This window comes from Vigna radiata, chromosome 4 (genome assembly GCF_000741045.1).
Source record: "Vigna radiata var. radiata cultivar VC1973A chromosome 4, Vradiata_ver6, whole genome shotgun sequence".
In the NCBI taxonomy this organism is placed as follows: domain Eukaryota; kingdom Viridiplantae; phylum Streptophyta; class Magnoliopsida; order Fabales; family Fabaceae; genus Vigna; species Vigna radiata.
Window position 1 is genome coordinate 17,698,179 of NC_028354.1, and position 16,056 is coordinate 17,714,234.

Below are 16,056 nucleotides of genomic sequence, written 5' to 3' on the forward strand. Positions count from 1 at the left end.
TTCAAGCTAGCACTAGAGCATAAAACATATTTGAATTCTTATATATGTTCACAGAAAGTGAAATATAAATACCCTTTATCCATATCCAACCAGCTTGCAGCAGTTACAAAGTCTGAGAAGCTGCCAAATGTTCAGTATAAAGCCTAAATTATAAAGAAACAAACAAATGGAACCAATATCAGTGTGTGACCTGTTCACCTCTAAAAACTGAACTATTCCAAAGTTTCACTCACCACACTACCCCTCCTTATAAAAGCCTAAACAAGCACCAAAAATTCACAGCAAAACCAAGCTCGGTACCTTAAAAGAAGCACTTAGAAGCATAAGAAAACAAAAGGAGGCAAGCAGTTTAACTTGTCAGGAAAATGGCAAGGAAGAGAAAGGCTTCTGAAGAAGGTAAAGAGAGAAATTTATCTGATGAAACCATGGCATGGGATGAGGTGATGAAGGAAGCTGCTGCACTAGGAAGTGGCAGGAAATTGAGGAAGAGATTTGTTGGGGTGAGGCAAAGGCCTTCCGGAAGATGGGTGGCTGAGATAAAGGATACAATTCAGAAGATAAGAGTTTGGCTAGGAACCTTTGATACAGCTGAGGAAGCTGCAAGAGCCTATGATGAGGCTGCATGTCTTCTTCGAGGTGCAAATACTAGAACAAACTTCTGGCCCGGTTATCAATCTTCCTCTACTCCTGCTCTTCCCTCAAAGATTACCAATCTCCTCCTTCAAAGGCTCAAAGCAAGGAATGACACTAGAACAAAGCCTTGCACTGTTTCTTCATCTTCCTCCTCCACATCTCTTATAATCAACCAGCAACAAAGCCAACAAGAAGATGTACATGGAAATGAGTCAACATATTTCACATTGGACCAATTCTCCGATTTCCTTAATGACCCTGAAGATTACAGCACAAACAACAATGAGTTTAGTAATGACAGTGCACAAATTGATTGCATCACAAATAGTCTTGAATCATGTTTGAATGAGAATGATGATTGCAGGGAAAACGAAAAAGAAATGGAAATGGAATTTGACTTCAACAGTGTGACACAAACATCAAGTGCTGATGTAAATTCAGGAGGGGAAAGAGAGGAAGACAGTGAAGAAGGAACTGATTTGAGTGCTCAGGATTTTCAGTTCCTAGACAATGTTGTTCCATCCAGTTATCATTATTCACTTTTTGAGATCACTGAAGAGATTGAGGAGCAGCTGGAGGCTGAAAACTGTGGTGATGAGCCTCCAATGTTTAGAGAAGTCTTGAAGAGAATGAAATATGAGAGGAAGTTTTCAGCTTCCCTCTATGCCTTCAATGGAATACCTGAATGCTTGAAGTTGAAAGTTGAATCAGGAAACAAACATAGAAGTGAGGTTTGTATTTCTAATGAACTAACCAACCTCAAGATGGCTTGCAGCAAAAACAAAATTGAGGTTATTGAGAAGAATGAAGAACACATAGAAGCAATGGATAGGAAAGAGACACAAACATCAGTTGGCATGGATTGCTCTTCACCCTCTTTTTCATCCAGTATTGATGATGAACTGTTACTATGGAATTCACTTGATCTTCCTACTGTTTGTTGTGTTAACTAGCTACCATTCATTTATGTAACAATGAAATATTCTATGTAACATGTACGGTAAAATCGGATTTATGAAATGAAAAATATATTATAGTAAATAATGTGTAGTTATTTATTTCTGAAATCATATTTCCTTAGCTCATATTTCCAAACAAACAACCCCTAAGGGTCTAAAAATCAAACAAGTGGGCTACATATCTTGATGATTTCTTTCAAAATGGTGTTTTCTTCCTGCATCCCATTATTTATGATTTTTTTTTCCTGCACTTCATCAATTTTAGAAAATGAATAGTATGCCCTTTCCATTTTATAAGAACCATGAAAGTAGAGGGGTCGAGCCTTTAAGATGGTATAATTTGTGGCTAGAAGAGGATATGTTGTAAATTGCACAATCTGATTAAAACAATTTCAAATTATCTAACGTAATAATATTTTTATATTGAGTAATCTGTAAACCATTTTTTACTTTCGGATTGACTAATCGGCTATTTGATTTTTAACTTGAAGGAAGTTACATGCATGTGGTGTAAGAGAGACATGTCTTCTTCTAGTGTTTTCAGTTCGATTTATATAATTTTAGAGTAATAAATTTATATTTTGAATTTTATAGAAACTTGTAACATAATATGAAGCTTATGACCCTGAGTGATATAAATTAAAAATTAATTTGCCATGAAGGCATTCATCCTCCTCCTAATACTACTGTTTCATTACTTTTTGGATGAATATATTCTTCCAAGGCATGTTATATAAAATTAAGTATAGCTAAGGTTCCAACATTTGTAAGATCCCGAATCCATTTTCGAATTTTTAACCAATCTAAATTGTGGAACTAAAATATAAAAAATAATTGCGAATTGCATAACCAAGTCTTTTCCTAATTACCTAAATAAAAAAAATTCTAAATTACACAATACCCAATTCTTTTACTTCAGATATCGTGATCCACAATATTATTCAAAATTATAAAATCTGAATATTATGAATCAATCTCCATCGAAAAGATCTCGGACAAGTAAAATGCTTCAAAATGCTAGGGCACAGTGATATTGGAAAATTTAAATTCTCAGTACCAGTCTGATAGGAGGTTGCATTCATACAAGGGTAATGTGAAATTAGATTTATAAGAAAACAAGGCTAATCTGCAAAAGTTATAGGCAGCCTAGGCATCCCTTCCAGATAGCAACAGTCATTTACAGCACTTGGTTGAAAACCATACACATACTGTCAGTTAGGGGCTATTTAGCTTTTCCCATGAAATTAAACGACCAAGAGATAGGAACAGCTAGTCCAACACCATTGTTAAAGAAGCAAATCCCATATTTAGGATTGACTCCTTATAATGTTTACCCATAGAAAAACGGGTATCAGAGGATACGCTCGGACAGAAAAGATACTTATATGTACAATGAAAGCTTATTCACATAGAACACAAGGCTTATTTAAGTCTCTTGTGATCCTAAGCTCTTTGCTCTAGAGGACGCGAAGCTGTGCAAGGAAGGCAGCACACAGATCCAAGAAAAGAAACTGTGGACCCTGCACCCTTTGAAGATCAAGCAGATACTTTTCTTCCCGAGTTTTGTAAAGCTGTGAAAGTGAACGTAAGAATTAGAGAATATTCTGGAATAATACAAGAGATGAATTAGTTGTAATCAAAAAACAGCAATGATTTAAACATCGAGTGAGGGAAGGAAAATGAAAAGATGACTCTTTCGGTTTTTCTATTTTTGCGGTTCATCTTTGGCCGTAATTTAGCAAGGGAGACTAATCATCCGAGTATCAGAGAAAATCCGTCATTACAGATGCCATAGAACATTTTTTTTTTCTATATCACATTATGTGAAACATTATGGTTCTAAAGCTAAATTACCTGAACTTCAAATTTGACCACGTTTGCAGTAGAAACAGCATCGTTCTCAATAATGTTGGAATCATCTCCAAAGTAATGGTTGTTACTGTGCACATTATTGTTAACCATTCCATCGTGATGACCAGGAATGGCAGCAACCCATCTGCACTTCATGTTGTAGTGTCCAATTTTCTTCCAACAAACATTTAACTCTTGCAAAGCTTTAAGGACCTCAGTCATTATTTCTCGAGGATGGGCTCGAGACTGTCACAAGATAATGAACAATAGTAACTACCAACACGACATCAAACTACATTTTTTAAGATGGCAACTATTACAAAAAATCAGACACCGTTTGATATAAAGTATAAACACTTGCTAGTTCTTCACAACTGCAATATATCCAGAGAGGAAATAAATTGTCTAAAATACAACACAGACAAGTTAAACAGGGACATCCAACTAATTCCTCTCAAACAGCAACATCACCATGGGTGATACTGTCGTACCTGAAGTCCAAGGGCCCATTTCCTTTCAACAGGGAATTGTGGCCTCGATCCTACTCCTGGATAATCCATATAGCCTGGAAAGCGTTGTCCAACAACTGAAGAAGCAACTTCACTGGAATGCATTTGGTTAAAACTGGAATCCTAGCAAAAACAATATAAACCCAAAACTAATGAGCTTTGCATAGGATTCAGTTTTAAATGGAAACACCTAAAGAAATATAATATCGAGTAACTTACGGTTCCATTCCATTATTATAAATCCACAAAGAACCAAACTCAGGCTAGAAAGACATACTTAATTTCAAGGTTAAAATGATAGAAACCACACTTAAATTACAGAAAACACTGAGATCAGTGTGATGAAAATCGTATTACAAGAACCAAACCCAGGACCAGAGTAGCTCATTGAGGAGCTGGTCTCCCACCACAAGTTTACCCTGCCCCTCCCCTTCCCCTACACCCTTTACATTCTATATAACCCCACCTCTTCCTCCCCCTTTCCCACCTTGTTAGAAAGCTCTTCACAAAGCTCTTTACAAAGCTCTCCCCCCTTCACTTCACCCCTTTTCTCACATTTCCAATGCAACCTTCGGTTGGAGCATCTAATTACCCAATTTTCTGCTGTCCCTTCCCTTCATCGTAACATAGGTGCCAAACATATACTAATACATATCACAAGCAAGCATAAAGCCCAGTTTGCATAGGGATAATATCTTGTTTCTGAAAAATGTCTCGTTTCTGAATCATTATCAAGCTAAATGACTTAACCAGAAAATAAAGCCCAACTACTTATGAAATATTAAAAAAAGTGCGGGAGCTTAAAGAAACCTACCATGGACTCCTGAAACTCAGCTCCAAGATAACCACTGGAAACACGGAATCGATTGTCCAATAGCAAATAGTATGCTACAGTACCCTGAAATATATGGATGGTAGTAAGAGATAATCTGGCAACATAGAAGGAGAAAGACATGGGCACAAACCTCATTTTGTATCCTGTTCCGAAGGGATTCAATCAATTGATTCCTGTCAAATCCCATCTTCACCACTTCCTGAAGAATCTCCTCATCAATCTACAAAACCATGATATCATTTGGACTGATTATAATACACACACACGAGAGTTTCCAACGTGTATGAATGTGAAGTGCAAAAGTTTGAAAACAGAAAGTAGCTGAAAAGATATCAGAACCCTTAAGACTTGTGAAGTCACTCAAGGTTTCCAACCAGGCATTTTCACTTCAAAAGTATTATTCTCAACTATATATAGAGAATGGAGGTGGAAAGAGAATGACATAAAGATATAAAAATAAACCTTTTTGGCCTGTTGCAGTGTATCTGGTGGGGGCACAGCCAAATAACGTGGAAGACGAGCTTGGAACCATGGGTGTTGACGTATCTCAGGTATGGTCATTCTCCTCATAGGATCAACCACAAGCATCCCTGGTATCAAATCCCTAGCACTAGGTGATAGATGACTGGGAAGGGTGTATATCCCACCCTACATGAAACAACATAAGGTAAAAATTCTCTGGTGATAATATCTTTTAAAGAATAAATTTGCTTTGGATTATCTGATTCTAAAAGATCAATTACTATATAAATTATATTAATATGAATTAAAAACAACCAATGTTTAATTCAAACACTCCTACGAGGTTGCATTAACATAAATAACTCAAAAATACAACCTTTGCATTTGCAAAGTTTCAGAAGATTAAAATGATTAAAAAATGGCAAAGGACAAAGAAAATGCACATAGCAGAAATAAACATAAAAAGAAGCAGGAACTGAACACATAGAAAGTTAGCCACATATCCAAGGCCTGGGTAGTTTTCACACTAAAAACAAAAGAAGGAAGAGAAAGCAGGAAACACCTATTTATTTAATATTAATCAATAATATTGATTAACTAAATAAAATTAATATCAATAATACCTTTATTTTCTTGAAGAGATTTGGAATGTTTTCATCATCAAAAGGAAGAGTGCCACAAAGAAGAGCATATAAAATTACACCACAGCTCCAGACATCTACTTCAGGTCCAGCATACAATTTCCCGGAGATAACCTGTGATAAATCACCAAGTTAGCAGCCAAGAAATACAAATCACAAGATACAACATAAACACACCACACATGCACACATTCCTCAACAATAATAAAAACAATAATCATCATCACTGTGTATTTCATTACAAAAAGAATTTCAAACCTCAGGAGCTGCATAGTTAGGGCTTCCACAACTGGTTTTGAGAAAGTGACCATCACGCATGATGTTACTCAAGCCAAAATCAGCAATCTTGACATTACATTTGGAGTCCAAAAGTAAATTCTCAGGCTTCAAATCTCTATGAACCACCATATTCCTGTGACAGTACTCCACACCAGAGATTATCTGCTTCCAAAATCAGAAATTAGCTTGAATAATGTGTGACAAAGTTGTCTTCTCAACTACACAAAATAGTAAACAATCCTACCTGTTGAAAAAAATTACGAGCTTCATCTTCCTGCAACCTACCCTTCTCTACTATGTAATCAAAGAGCTCTCCAGACTTCACATACTCCATAACAACATATATGTCAGATGGAGTTTCTATGACTTCATAAAGTCGTATAATGTGAGGATGCATGAATAATCTTAAAATTTTGATTTCTCTTCTCACTGCAACAAGTTTTGGGAAAAGAAAAGGGGAAAAGAAATGATAAGTATATTTAATTAATAAATGATTAAGAAGGAGAAAGCATAAATTTTGTATACTCAAGCATAAGGAAAACAGTAATATTTGTCCTCAAACTCCACACCGTTAGAATATAAGGAAAACAGGATTAGAAAATGCAAAATTCCTTGAACCTTACTGATCAATATTCACAATACAAAGCAAAATGCTGCAAATATTGGAAAATCTAACACCAAAATCACAATTAGATGATGATTGAAATTTATTGATAAGAAATGACAAACCTTTTTCTTCCATTTCCATGTTCTTTATCTTGCGCCTATTTAGGATCTTGATTGCAACCTTATGACCAGTCAATACATGTTCTGCAATTTTCACCTTGCCAAAAGATCCAATCCCAAGAGTTTTTCCCAATTTATAATTTGGTANAAACATGTCGAGGCCAGCGCCACCTCGGCCAGCTTGTCCATCCATTTCTAAATCTATAGGCAAATTTGTGGAAGACACAACATAAACATCAGCCCGTAAAAGTATATCCAATCATAAAATGGAAAGTATATTGAAATCTACTTCAGATGCAAACATCAAAAAGAATAGTAGAATGAAGGGAGGAACAAGCAAAATCATCCATGAGCAGTCACAATCCAATTGTCACCCCAGCTCCACTTTTCTGAGGGCAAGGGATTGATAATCCAATCCAAACCAACCATTAAAATGAAGGAGGGGTTCAGAGAATAAACAGAGATGGCTCCCATTGTGAAACCTACACTAAAAGATTGAAGAAAAGAAAGAAACCAATAAAATATTTGACTGTTTTGTATTTTGCATTAATTTTTACTCAAATCAAGTACTCAAACAACACTATTTGTAGTACAAACTGAAAATGAAATATTAATTGTTTAATTTCTAAAACCTGTCAAATACTTTCACTGGTAGAAGTCCAAAGGTGGATAACTGGTTACTTCCACCATTTCAAATAATTGGCATCTACGGTTTTGCACAACAGGGATTAACATGGTAGTAGAGTTGGGATTTAAATCATGAATTGGGAGGTCTATTTTCTGAAATAAATATCAACCCATATCATAAACGGTATGAACAATAATAAAACATTGTGTGTAAAACTAACACATTTAAAAGCACAAATTCATACCAAAAAATATAACACTAGTAGCAATTTAACACAAAGAAATGTATAAAACATCAAAACACACCCACGCATCTATTAGCATTTCAAACTCAAATAGCTAACAAAACAACATATAAAGCACCAAAACAAAGATCCAAATCATAACAGCATGGCAGGAAAATAGTGGCTGAGCTGAGGCACCACAATAAAATACAAAGAAATGGTGGAAAAAAATAGTGGTTTACTCTGTTTCTTCTGGAGTAACAAAAAACAGGTGAAGAAATGAAGGAGAGACCACAAGAATGAGTTAAAACACGAATAGTTACAGAGGACCACCCTGGTTCGGAGTGGGGATCAAATTCAGTCTGTTCCCTCTCATTTTACCCAATTTTTTAACAAAAGAAGACATTACTAGGGGCACAACCAGTTCTGCCTGGATGGCACAATTCATGTAGGATTTGTGTGATTCATCAACATTTCAAGATCAAAATCTCAACACACAATTATTAGGGCCAAGGCCTAGAATCGTATACTATCATTAATTTATTGTAGATCAGATATGAAGCACCTGACATAGACATGGAAACTGTCACACTTTTAATCTCCAAAATGAAGGACACAACAATATACACATACATATATATATACATACATACATACATATATATATAAATGTGTGTGTGTATATATATATATGTGTGTGTGTATGTGTGTTTGTATATGTGTGTGTGTATATGTGTGTGTGTGAGTGAGTGTGTGTGTATTGAATATCATTATGAAATACTTAAATCGACAATCAAGATACTCCACCGGGTCAAACTCAGGAAGTAACAGCGTCATTAATTATCCTTAATTTGAGGGAACATTCCTAAATTCTCTAAACTGACCTTTTCTTTGATAAAAACCTCTCGTTCCACTTATTGGGGATACAAATTGATAATAATAAAATCCAGATTAACAAAAAATAACGCCACCATGAATTTTTACGGAGACAAACAATTAGAACAAACTATACTTCTGAACTGACAAATATTTTGAAACTGAGGAATTATTTTCTACCATTCATACAATTTTACCGTGTTTAAACACAGTTAGCAAGTTGTATCAGCGGCCTCTTATGGTATTCTAGCAACAGACACAAAGCATAAAAGACACACTATGTGCCTCATTGACCCATTCTGCTGCCTTACCTTAGGTGCACCTTTAACTTGACTGTTTTTCAATCTTTCCAACCACGAACAAGCTACTACAAGCTTAACAACAACAGATTTTTTCAGACGTTGACATCACCACTAAACACCAGCTAATGTTCCACTTTATTGGAAGTGTACAAGGCATTGACTTCTCCAAAAGTAATGGATGTACATATCATAATAGTAACGGTAATCACAGGAAACAGAAGCTGAAAACTGATAGAAGTTATAACAATAACAGTAATACATCATGAAGAAAACAATAATATAATTCATTAAAATATAAAAAGAATATGGAAATCAACATAATATTAAAACTATAATTTAAATTTATATAATAATCTCTGAACAATTCAACGAGAAAAAAAAAATCTAAGCAATGGTAGCCATTTGTTATCCACACGCAACGCAATCCAGAATCTGAAATCTGGAAATTGGCAAACTTCCGATCGAAAGCGCTTATTTATGTTCCCAACAGTAAAGAGAAGAATAATCTTAGCACAAAAAGAAAAGCGAAATTAACGGAGAGGGCGAGAGAGAGAGAGAGAAAAAGAGAGAGAATGGTTTGAGGATAGAGAAGGGAAAAGGCTTACCCTAGTGGTGTTGGAGTGAACGGAGCTTGAGATTGAGGAGGAACGTTGAGATTAAAGGAACCCTAAAGTTGAAGATTGGAAAGAGGAAGAACAAAAGAGGAACAAAGCATCGCGTTCTCCTTCGATGTTTGCATCTGCGTCAGCGATGCTATTACGCGACAAAAGACGGTGCGTTTCAATCTCAGATGCTTCGGCTAATCCTTGGATTCTAATTCTAAAACATCTATTTTTAAGCGTTATTACCATATTACCCATGCTAACGAAGAAATAAGTGAGCAAGTTGATTTTTTCCAACAAGAGAATCTTTTACAATTAAAGTTATCTCTTTTATACTATATGCTGATTGAATTATAATACCTACAAAAATTTTCACATATAAAAATTTTTCAATATTAACCTGTTGATATAATTTTGATGAGATGTGTCAAAACCTTAAACATGTAAAGTTTCTGTAGTTAAAAATGTATTTTTTTCTTTTTAAAAAAAAAATCACCATATCAATTTAATTTATTTACATAATATTATTTTTGTCTAAAATTTTAAAATAATAAATTTATAAAAAGAAAATACTTTTTTATTATTTAGTACTGTTTCGATTGGTTGGTCAAAGTCAATTCCTTTCGTTTTTCTAATTCAAAGCTTAAGTTAAAGTTTCTCTTCTACTATGTGTTTTTTAGTGTTAAATTACTTTCAGGAACAAAATGCATATTAAATATAATCAAACTATCATAATACCTCACTTTTATTTATAAATTTTATAATAGACTTCTTATTTACATTAATCTAATTACAATTTTATTGTAATAATATTGTTTAGTTTTATAATCATCATCCTTATCATGAATTTTTGTTTAACTCAACCCCTCAACTAGACAATGGACTCTTTTGAGATTTCAATATGTTGTCTGTACGATCACACTATATAACTATAATATTTTAACTCAATTCATTTTCTGAGTATTATTGTAAATATAATTACTTTATAGGATGTTCTACCAATAACCTTTATTAAACTATATATGCATTACATAACTAGAGTTTCTTAGAACCACCACTACGATTCAAATAATGCAAAAACTAGAGCCTAAGTTGTTTATAATTTCTTCATGGAGTATTTGGAAATAGTAAAGTTTACGAGGATAAGTTGAGTACCTATTTACTTGTGGAATGAAAAAAATAAAAGAGAATGTACTCACTATAGAAAAAAAAAAGTATATATTATTGCAATTACATTTTAAATTCATCTTTGAACTTTAAACATAGGACAAAATGTATAGTAGTAATTAATAATGGTATAACTTTGTATTCTTAAACGGTTAATAAACATGACACCTACTACAATCTTACATAAATACAAATGCATGATTTTTTTCCACATCCAAATCAAGATTTATTAGCATAAAAGAACCTACTTAACCCAATTTACTTTTAACATAATCTACCCTTTGTAGAAATGGGCAACAATATACATTGTATCTAATTTGTTAGGCTAAAGTTGAAGTTGCAACCATGGGTGTTGTTGGATCTCAGATACTGTTATCCTTTTGAGAGGTTCCACATCAAGCATCTTTGATATCAAATCTCTAGCTCCAGGAGATAGGTAACATGGAATGGTGAAAACCCCTCCCTATATACGAAGAAGAGTTAATTATTAATTTTTCTTTAAGCTAAGATCATTAAAGAAAAGTTAAATATGTTTTTATCTTTTAATTTTCAATAAAAATTTGAATTAATCCCTAGTCAAACTTTGTATTAATTTAGTTATTTTAATTAAATTTTGTAAAATTTATTTAAAGTTTCAAACACATTTTTAAAATTGAAAGAGTAAATTAAATCAAAATTTCAAAAAAAAAAACTAATTCTAATTTTTACTAAAAATTATGAGATAAAAACATAATTAATCTTTAAAAAAGTAATATTTATGTAAAAGTTTATATCAATCAATAACTATAAAATTAGAAATACCTTTATTTTGTTGAAGAGATTTGGAATGTTTTCATCGTCAAAAGGTAGAAATCCACAAAGAATAAAATACAGAACTACACCACAACTCCATACATCAACTTCGGGTCCAGTATATAATTTTCCACATATAACCTGTGAAATTTCAACCAACAAAAAGTAACCAATAAATAGCACGCTACCAGCACATTCTATTATTTAATAAATTCATCTTAATAATTCATACTTAATTAAACATCTTGTTATTGACCATTTTTATTTTTTAATATTAAATTTGAATTAATAATAAAGTGTGTTGAAAAGGGTGTTTTATGTAGAAACAATCAGATCATAAAATTTAAAACCTCAGGAGCTGCATAGTTAGGGCTTCCACAACTTGTCTTAAGAAAGTAACCAGCATGCATGATGTTGCTCCAGCCAAAACCAGTTATCTTGACATCACAATTGAAGTCCAAAAGTATGTTTTCAGGTTTCAAATCTCTATGAGCCACCATCTTATTGTGACAATACTCCACTCCTGAGATTATCTACTCTCAAAGAATAAAAGAATTAAAAATAGTATTAACTCAAGTTTTTCCTTATAATTTGTACAACTTTGAGAGAGATTCAAAATGTCTTACCTGCTGAAAAATATTACGAGCTTCGTCTTCTTCTAACCTTCCTTTTTCTATTACGTAATCAAAAAGCTCTCTACAAGCATACTCCATAACAACACATATGTCAGTTGGAGTTTCTATCACCTCATGAAGTTTTATAATGCGAGGATGATTGAGCAATTTTAAAACTTCAAGTTCTAATTTCACTGCAACACAGTTTGAAGAAAAAAAAAATGTTAAAAGTCTCACGTTAACGAAAAAATAAAATCATTTCATAATATCATTAAATGTAAATATTATTTTATAAATTAATTTTAAAAAATTAAATTTAAAATCCACCTCTTAACAAATAATTAATATATTATTATTAATCTGTCTTAATATTATCAATTTCTCTATTACTTTTAATCATATTCATCATACTATCTATATAAAAGTAAATATATTAAACAAACATTTGGCAAATTCTTCGAGAGTGAACACAATTCTAAAGCTGTTTGTATATAAAACATAAAATAAAAATTCTTTAGTATTTAGATAATTATATGATTGAAATTTATTGATAAGAAATAACAAACCTTTTTCTTCCATTTCCATGTTCTTTATCTTGCGCCGATTTAGGATCTTGATTGCAACCTTATGACCAGTCAATACATGTTCTGCAATTTTCACCTTGCCAAAAGATCCAATCCCAAGAGTTTTTCCCAATTTATAATTTGGTACAAACATGTCGAGGCCAGTACCACCTCGGCCAGCTGGTCCATCCATTTCTAAATCTATAGTGAAATTTGTGGAAGAATCAACATAAAAGTCATGCCAGTAAAAGTATATCCAAGCATAAAATGGAAATGATATTGAAATCTACTTCAGATAAAAACATCAAAAAGAATAGTAGAAGGAAGGGAGGAACAAGCAAAATCATCCATGAGCAGTCACAAGGGTTTACAGCTCAAGTACAAATCCAAATGTCACCCCAGCTGCACTTTTCTTCGAGGGCAAGGGATTGATAATCCAATCCAAACCAACCTTTAAAATGAAGGAGGGGTTCAGAGAATAAACAGGAATGGCTCCCATTGTGCAACCTACACTAAAAGACTATAAAGTCTCAGCAGCAGCTAAAACTTTTAAGTACTGTTAACTAAAATACCAGCAAATGGGTACACCAAGACTCATATACTTCACATGAAGGCAACATTGCTTGGGAAAAAAGGATAGAGATCATTGTAATTGAGAACAATTGCCTCAATAATTGTTGCAATAAAAAAATGAGATCCTGATTAATTGTATTATATGAAAAAATTTGACAGTTTTATATTATAACATAGTTAATGATCTCATATAGCAGCATGGAGCAACTATCCCCAAAACTGCTGTGGCAGGATAGCGGAAAGCAGGATGACTAATACTTTTGAAGATTATATTTACAATGCTAAATAATTTATCTTTGATGTATATAAACAAAACAAACAACAAATCCTCATCCCACGAGGAGAGATGAATCCCTTAAATCCACACATAAATACCGAAAAAGGTACCAGACATTCAGCATACTTATAAGTTATACCAATAGTCAAAAGTCATAATTTTAAGTTAAACACACAAGTTAAAGATAAAAGTCTAGCAACATATGGGAATCAGAATCAGAACTTTGAAGGGTACAGAACACTTGAGTTCAGGCATCGCTGATACTTTGAACATAAAACAGACCAAAAAAAAAACTGAGAAACTCAACACAATATGCTGTAAATAAAAAAGAAAACAGAGACCAGATTCAAGTGGACACATCTAGTCACAAACACCATTATCAATTCCAGATTGCGGCACAAACCAGCTGAACTAGGTGTGATAATAGGATGGCCACTATTCTGATATTTTTTATGCAGGTTTATAAAATGTATACGATATACACATCACTATCGGAAAATGATAAATTACTCAATTCAGGACATTAATAATCAATAATAGAAAGTCAATGGCAGAAGATGGCCAGATATGATACAAGACAAGGTAGAAACAGACTACAGGTCTTGTTGGCAGAGAGAAGAGAAGAGAGTTGAGATACATTAGTTTAGAGATAAGATTTAATCTCAGCACAATCCACACTGATTCTACCACAAAAGCAGCACAATAGCTGCAATACATAAGAAGGCAAAAGCACTGTTGTGAAGTATTAATAACCATTAATTATAAAATAAAATTTTTTATATAGGAAAAGAATGAGCTACTAAAAAATTTAGCAGGAATGAACAGAAAAAACTGAAAAATATATATAACAATACAGTAGCACCAGATCATCTTTCATGTTCTTTTATCGTTTGAGGATAGAGAAGGGAAAAGGCTCACCGTAGTGGTGTTGGAGTGAACGGAGCTTGAGATTGAAGAGGAACGTTGAGATTAAAGGAACCCTGAAATTGAAGATTGGAAAGAGGAAGAACAAAAGAGGAACAAAGCATCGCTTTCTCCTTCTATGTATGCATCTCCGTCAGCGATGCTATTACGCGACAAAGGACGTTGCGTTTTCAATCTCAGATGCTTTGAATAATCGTTGGAGTCTAATTCTAAAACATCTATTTTTAAGCGTTATTACCATATTACCCATGCTAACGAAGAAATAAGTGAGGTTTTCCAATTAGAATTTATCTCTTTTATACTAGTATTTTGATACTTTATTTTTTTTTTTAACAATTTTTAAAAAATGACGTGTTATTATCCTTAATTTATATTTATTTTTAAAAATATATTTAAAACGGAATAATCATAATTATTAAAAAAATATTTTTCTTTATATTATAAGATGATAAAGTTTTTACATATAAAAAGTTTTCGATATTAACATGTTAATATAATTTTGATGAGATGTGTGGTCAAAACCTTAAACATGTAAAGTTTTTGTAGATAAAAATGTAATATTCTCTTTTGAAAATTTCACCGGAGTGATATAAATAAAATATCAATTTAATTTATTTACTTATACTATTTTTTCAAAAATTTAAAATAATAAATTTATAAAAAAAAAAATCTTTTATATTTTAAGTCAGTTAAATTTCTGAGTATTATTATAAATATAATTAGTTGTTAGGATGTTCTACCATTAATATTAACATAACTAAATTTTCTTAGAACCATCCCTCCTATTCAAATAATGTGAAGATTAGGAGGCTAAGTTGTGACACTCGGGTACTGATGATGGTGGAGAGTGATCGTCGGTACAAGAGGTACGGATAAGGAGCGGTTCTTGGCAGGCTTCCAGTGGAAGGGACACATGGTCGAATCGAACATACACCGGAATGAGAATGATTTAGAAACTGTACAGGTATGGGACTATACGGTTAAAGGATAGCTTAAAGAAATTAATTTGACTACTCATATCAACAAATGCATTTGCTTTTCGGTAGCCTAATTCATAATTTTGGGATGGGTAACTTTCTGAGAAGTTTTCCTGGAAAATATGCAACTGAGAAGAAAGTACATTGAAAAGTCTTGCGTTGATGTGTGAGAACAGTCAATATTTTGTAAGTTATCTGAGCGTTACTTTGTGATTTTTCGTTAAATTCATCTAAGAACTTTAAAGAAATGACAAAATATATATTAGTAATTAATAATGGTATAACTTTGTAGTCTTAAACTTTTAATAAACATGACATTACTAAAATCTTATATAAATACAAATGCATGATTTTTTTTTTCCACATCCAAATCAAGATTTATTAGCATGAAAGAACCTACTTAACATATTTACTTAATATAATCTACAAAAGCCCTTTGTAAAAAATCTATTGTGTTAGGTTAAAGATGAAGTTGTAACCATGGGTGTTGTTGGATCTCAGATATTGTTATCCTTTTCATAGGTTCATTAAGCATCTTTGATATCAAATCTCTAGCTTCTGGAGATAGGTAACATGGAAGACTGAAAAGCACTTCCTGTATAGGAAGAAGAAGAGTTAATTATTAAATCTTCTTTAAACTAAC

At 32.8% G+C, this 16,056-nt stretch overlaps 3 protein-coding genes across 7 annotated transcripts; 1 reads left to right on the top strand and 2 right to left on the bottom strand.

Annotated features, from left to right (window-relative positions):
- On the top strand, nucleotides 1–2,502 carry LOC106758464 (ethylene-responsive transcription factor ERF118-like). The gene has a single exon (XM_014641384.2). The coding sequence runs from the start codon at nucleotides 366–368 to the stop codon at nucleotides 1,584–1,586; it is 1,221 nt and encodes a 406-aa protein (XP_014496870.1). The 5' UTR covers nucleotides 1–365; the 3' UTR covers nucleotides 1,587–2,502.
- Nucleotides 2,503–2,669: 167 nt separating this feature from the next.
- Nucleotides 2,670–14,559, bottom strand: LOC106759157 (SNF1-related protein kinase catalytic subunit alpha KIN10). 2 transcript variants are annotated; one of them, XM_014642171.2, is made up of 11 exons: nucleotides 14,431–14,559; nucleotides 6,899–7,096; nucleotides 6,414–6,598; nucleotides 6,149–6,331; nucleotides 5,873–6,004; nucleotides 5,250–5,435; nucleotides 4,918–5,007; nucleotides 4,767–4,850; nucleotides 3,935–4,075; nucleotides 3,447–3,689; nucleotides 2,670–3,163 (listed from the first exon to the last, which is right to left on the bottom strand). In XM_014642171.2, exons 2-11 carry the CDS (start codon nucleotides 7,086–7,088, stop codon nucleotides 3,050–3,052), a joined length of 1,548 nt encoding a protein of 515 aa, XP_014497657.1. In that variant the 5' UTR covers nucleotides 7,089–7,096; nucleotides 14,431–14,559; the 3' UTR covers nucleotides 2,670–3,049. The 2 variants fall into 2 exon arrangements, with proteins under 2 accessions (XP_014497657.1, XP_014497656.1); XM_014642170.2 differs by lacking the exon at nucleotides 14,431–14,559 and adding an exon at nucleotides 9,530–9,729.
- Nucleotides 10,790–14,647, bottom strand: LOC106759158 (SNF1-related protein kinase catalytic subunit alpha KIN10). Of its 4 annotated transcripts, none has more exons than XM_014642173.2 (7): nucleotides 14,431–14,647; nucleotides 13,114–13,169; nucleotides 12,666–12,863; nucleotides 12,112–12,293; nucleotides 11,836–12,018; nucleotides 11,495–11,626; nucleotides 10,790–11,156 (listed from the first exon to the last, which is right to left on the bottom strand). In XM_014642173.2, the coding sequence occupies exons 1-7, from the start codon at nucleotides 14,538–14,540 to the stop codon at nucleotides 11,019–11,021; spliced, it is 999 nt and encodes a 332-aa protein (XP_014497659.1). In that variant the 5' UTR covers nucleotides 14,541–14,647; the 3' UTR covers nucleotides 10,790–11,018. The 4 variants fall into 4 exon arrangements, with proteins under 4 accessions (XP_014497659.1, XP_014497661.1, XP_022635734.1 ...); XM_014642175.2 differs by lacking the exon at nucleotides 13,114–13,169 and adding an exon at nucleotides 13,034–13,113 and having other exon boundaries at nucleotides 14,431–14,552; XM_022780013.1 differs by having other exon boundaries at nucleotides 13,114–13,174; nucleotides 14,431–14,546.
- Between the last annotated feature and the right edge of the window lie 1,409 nt (nucleotides 14,648–16,056).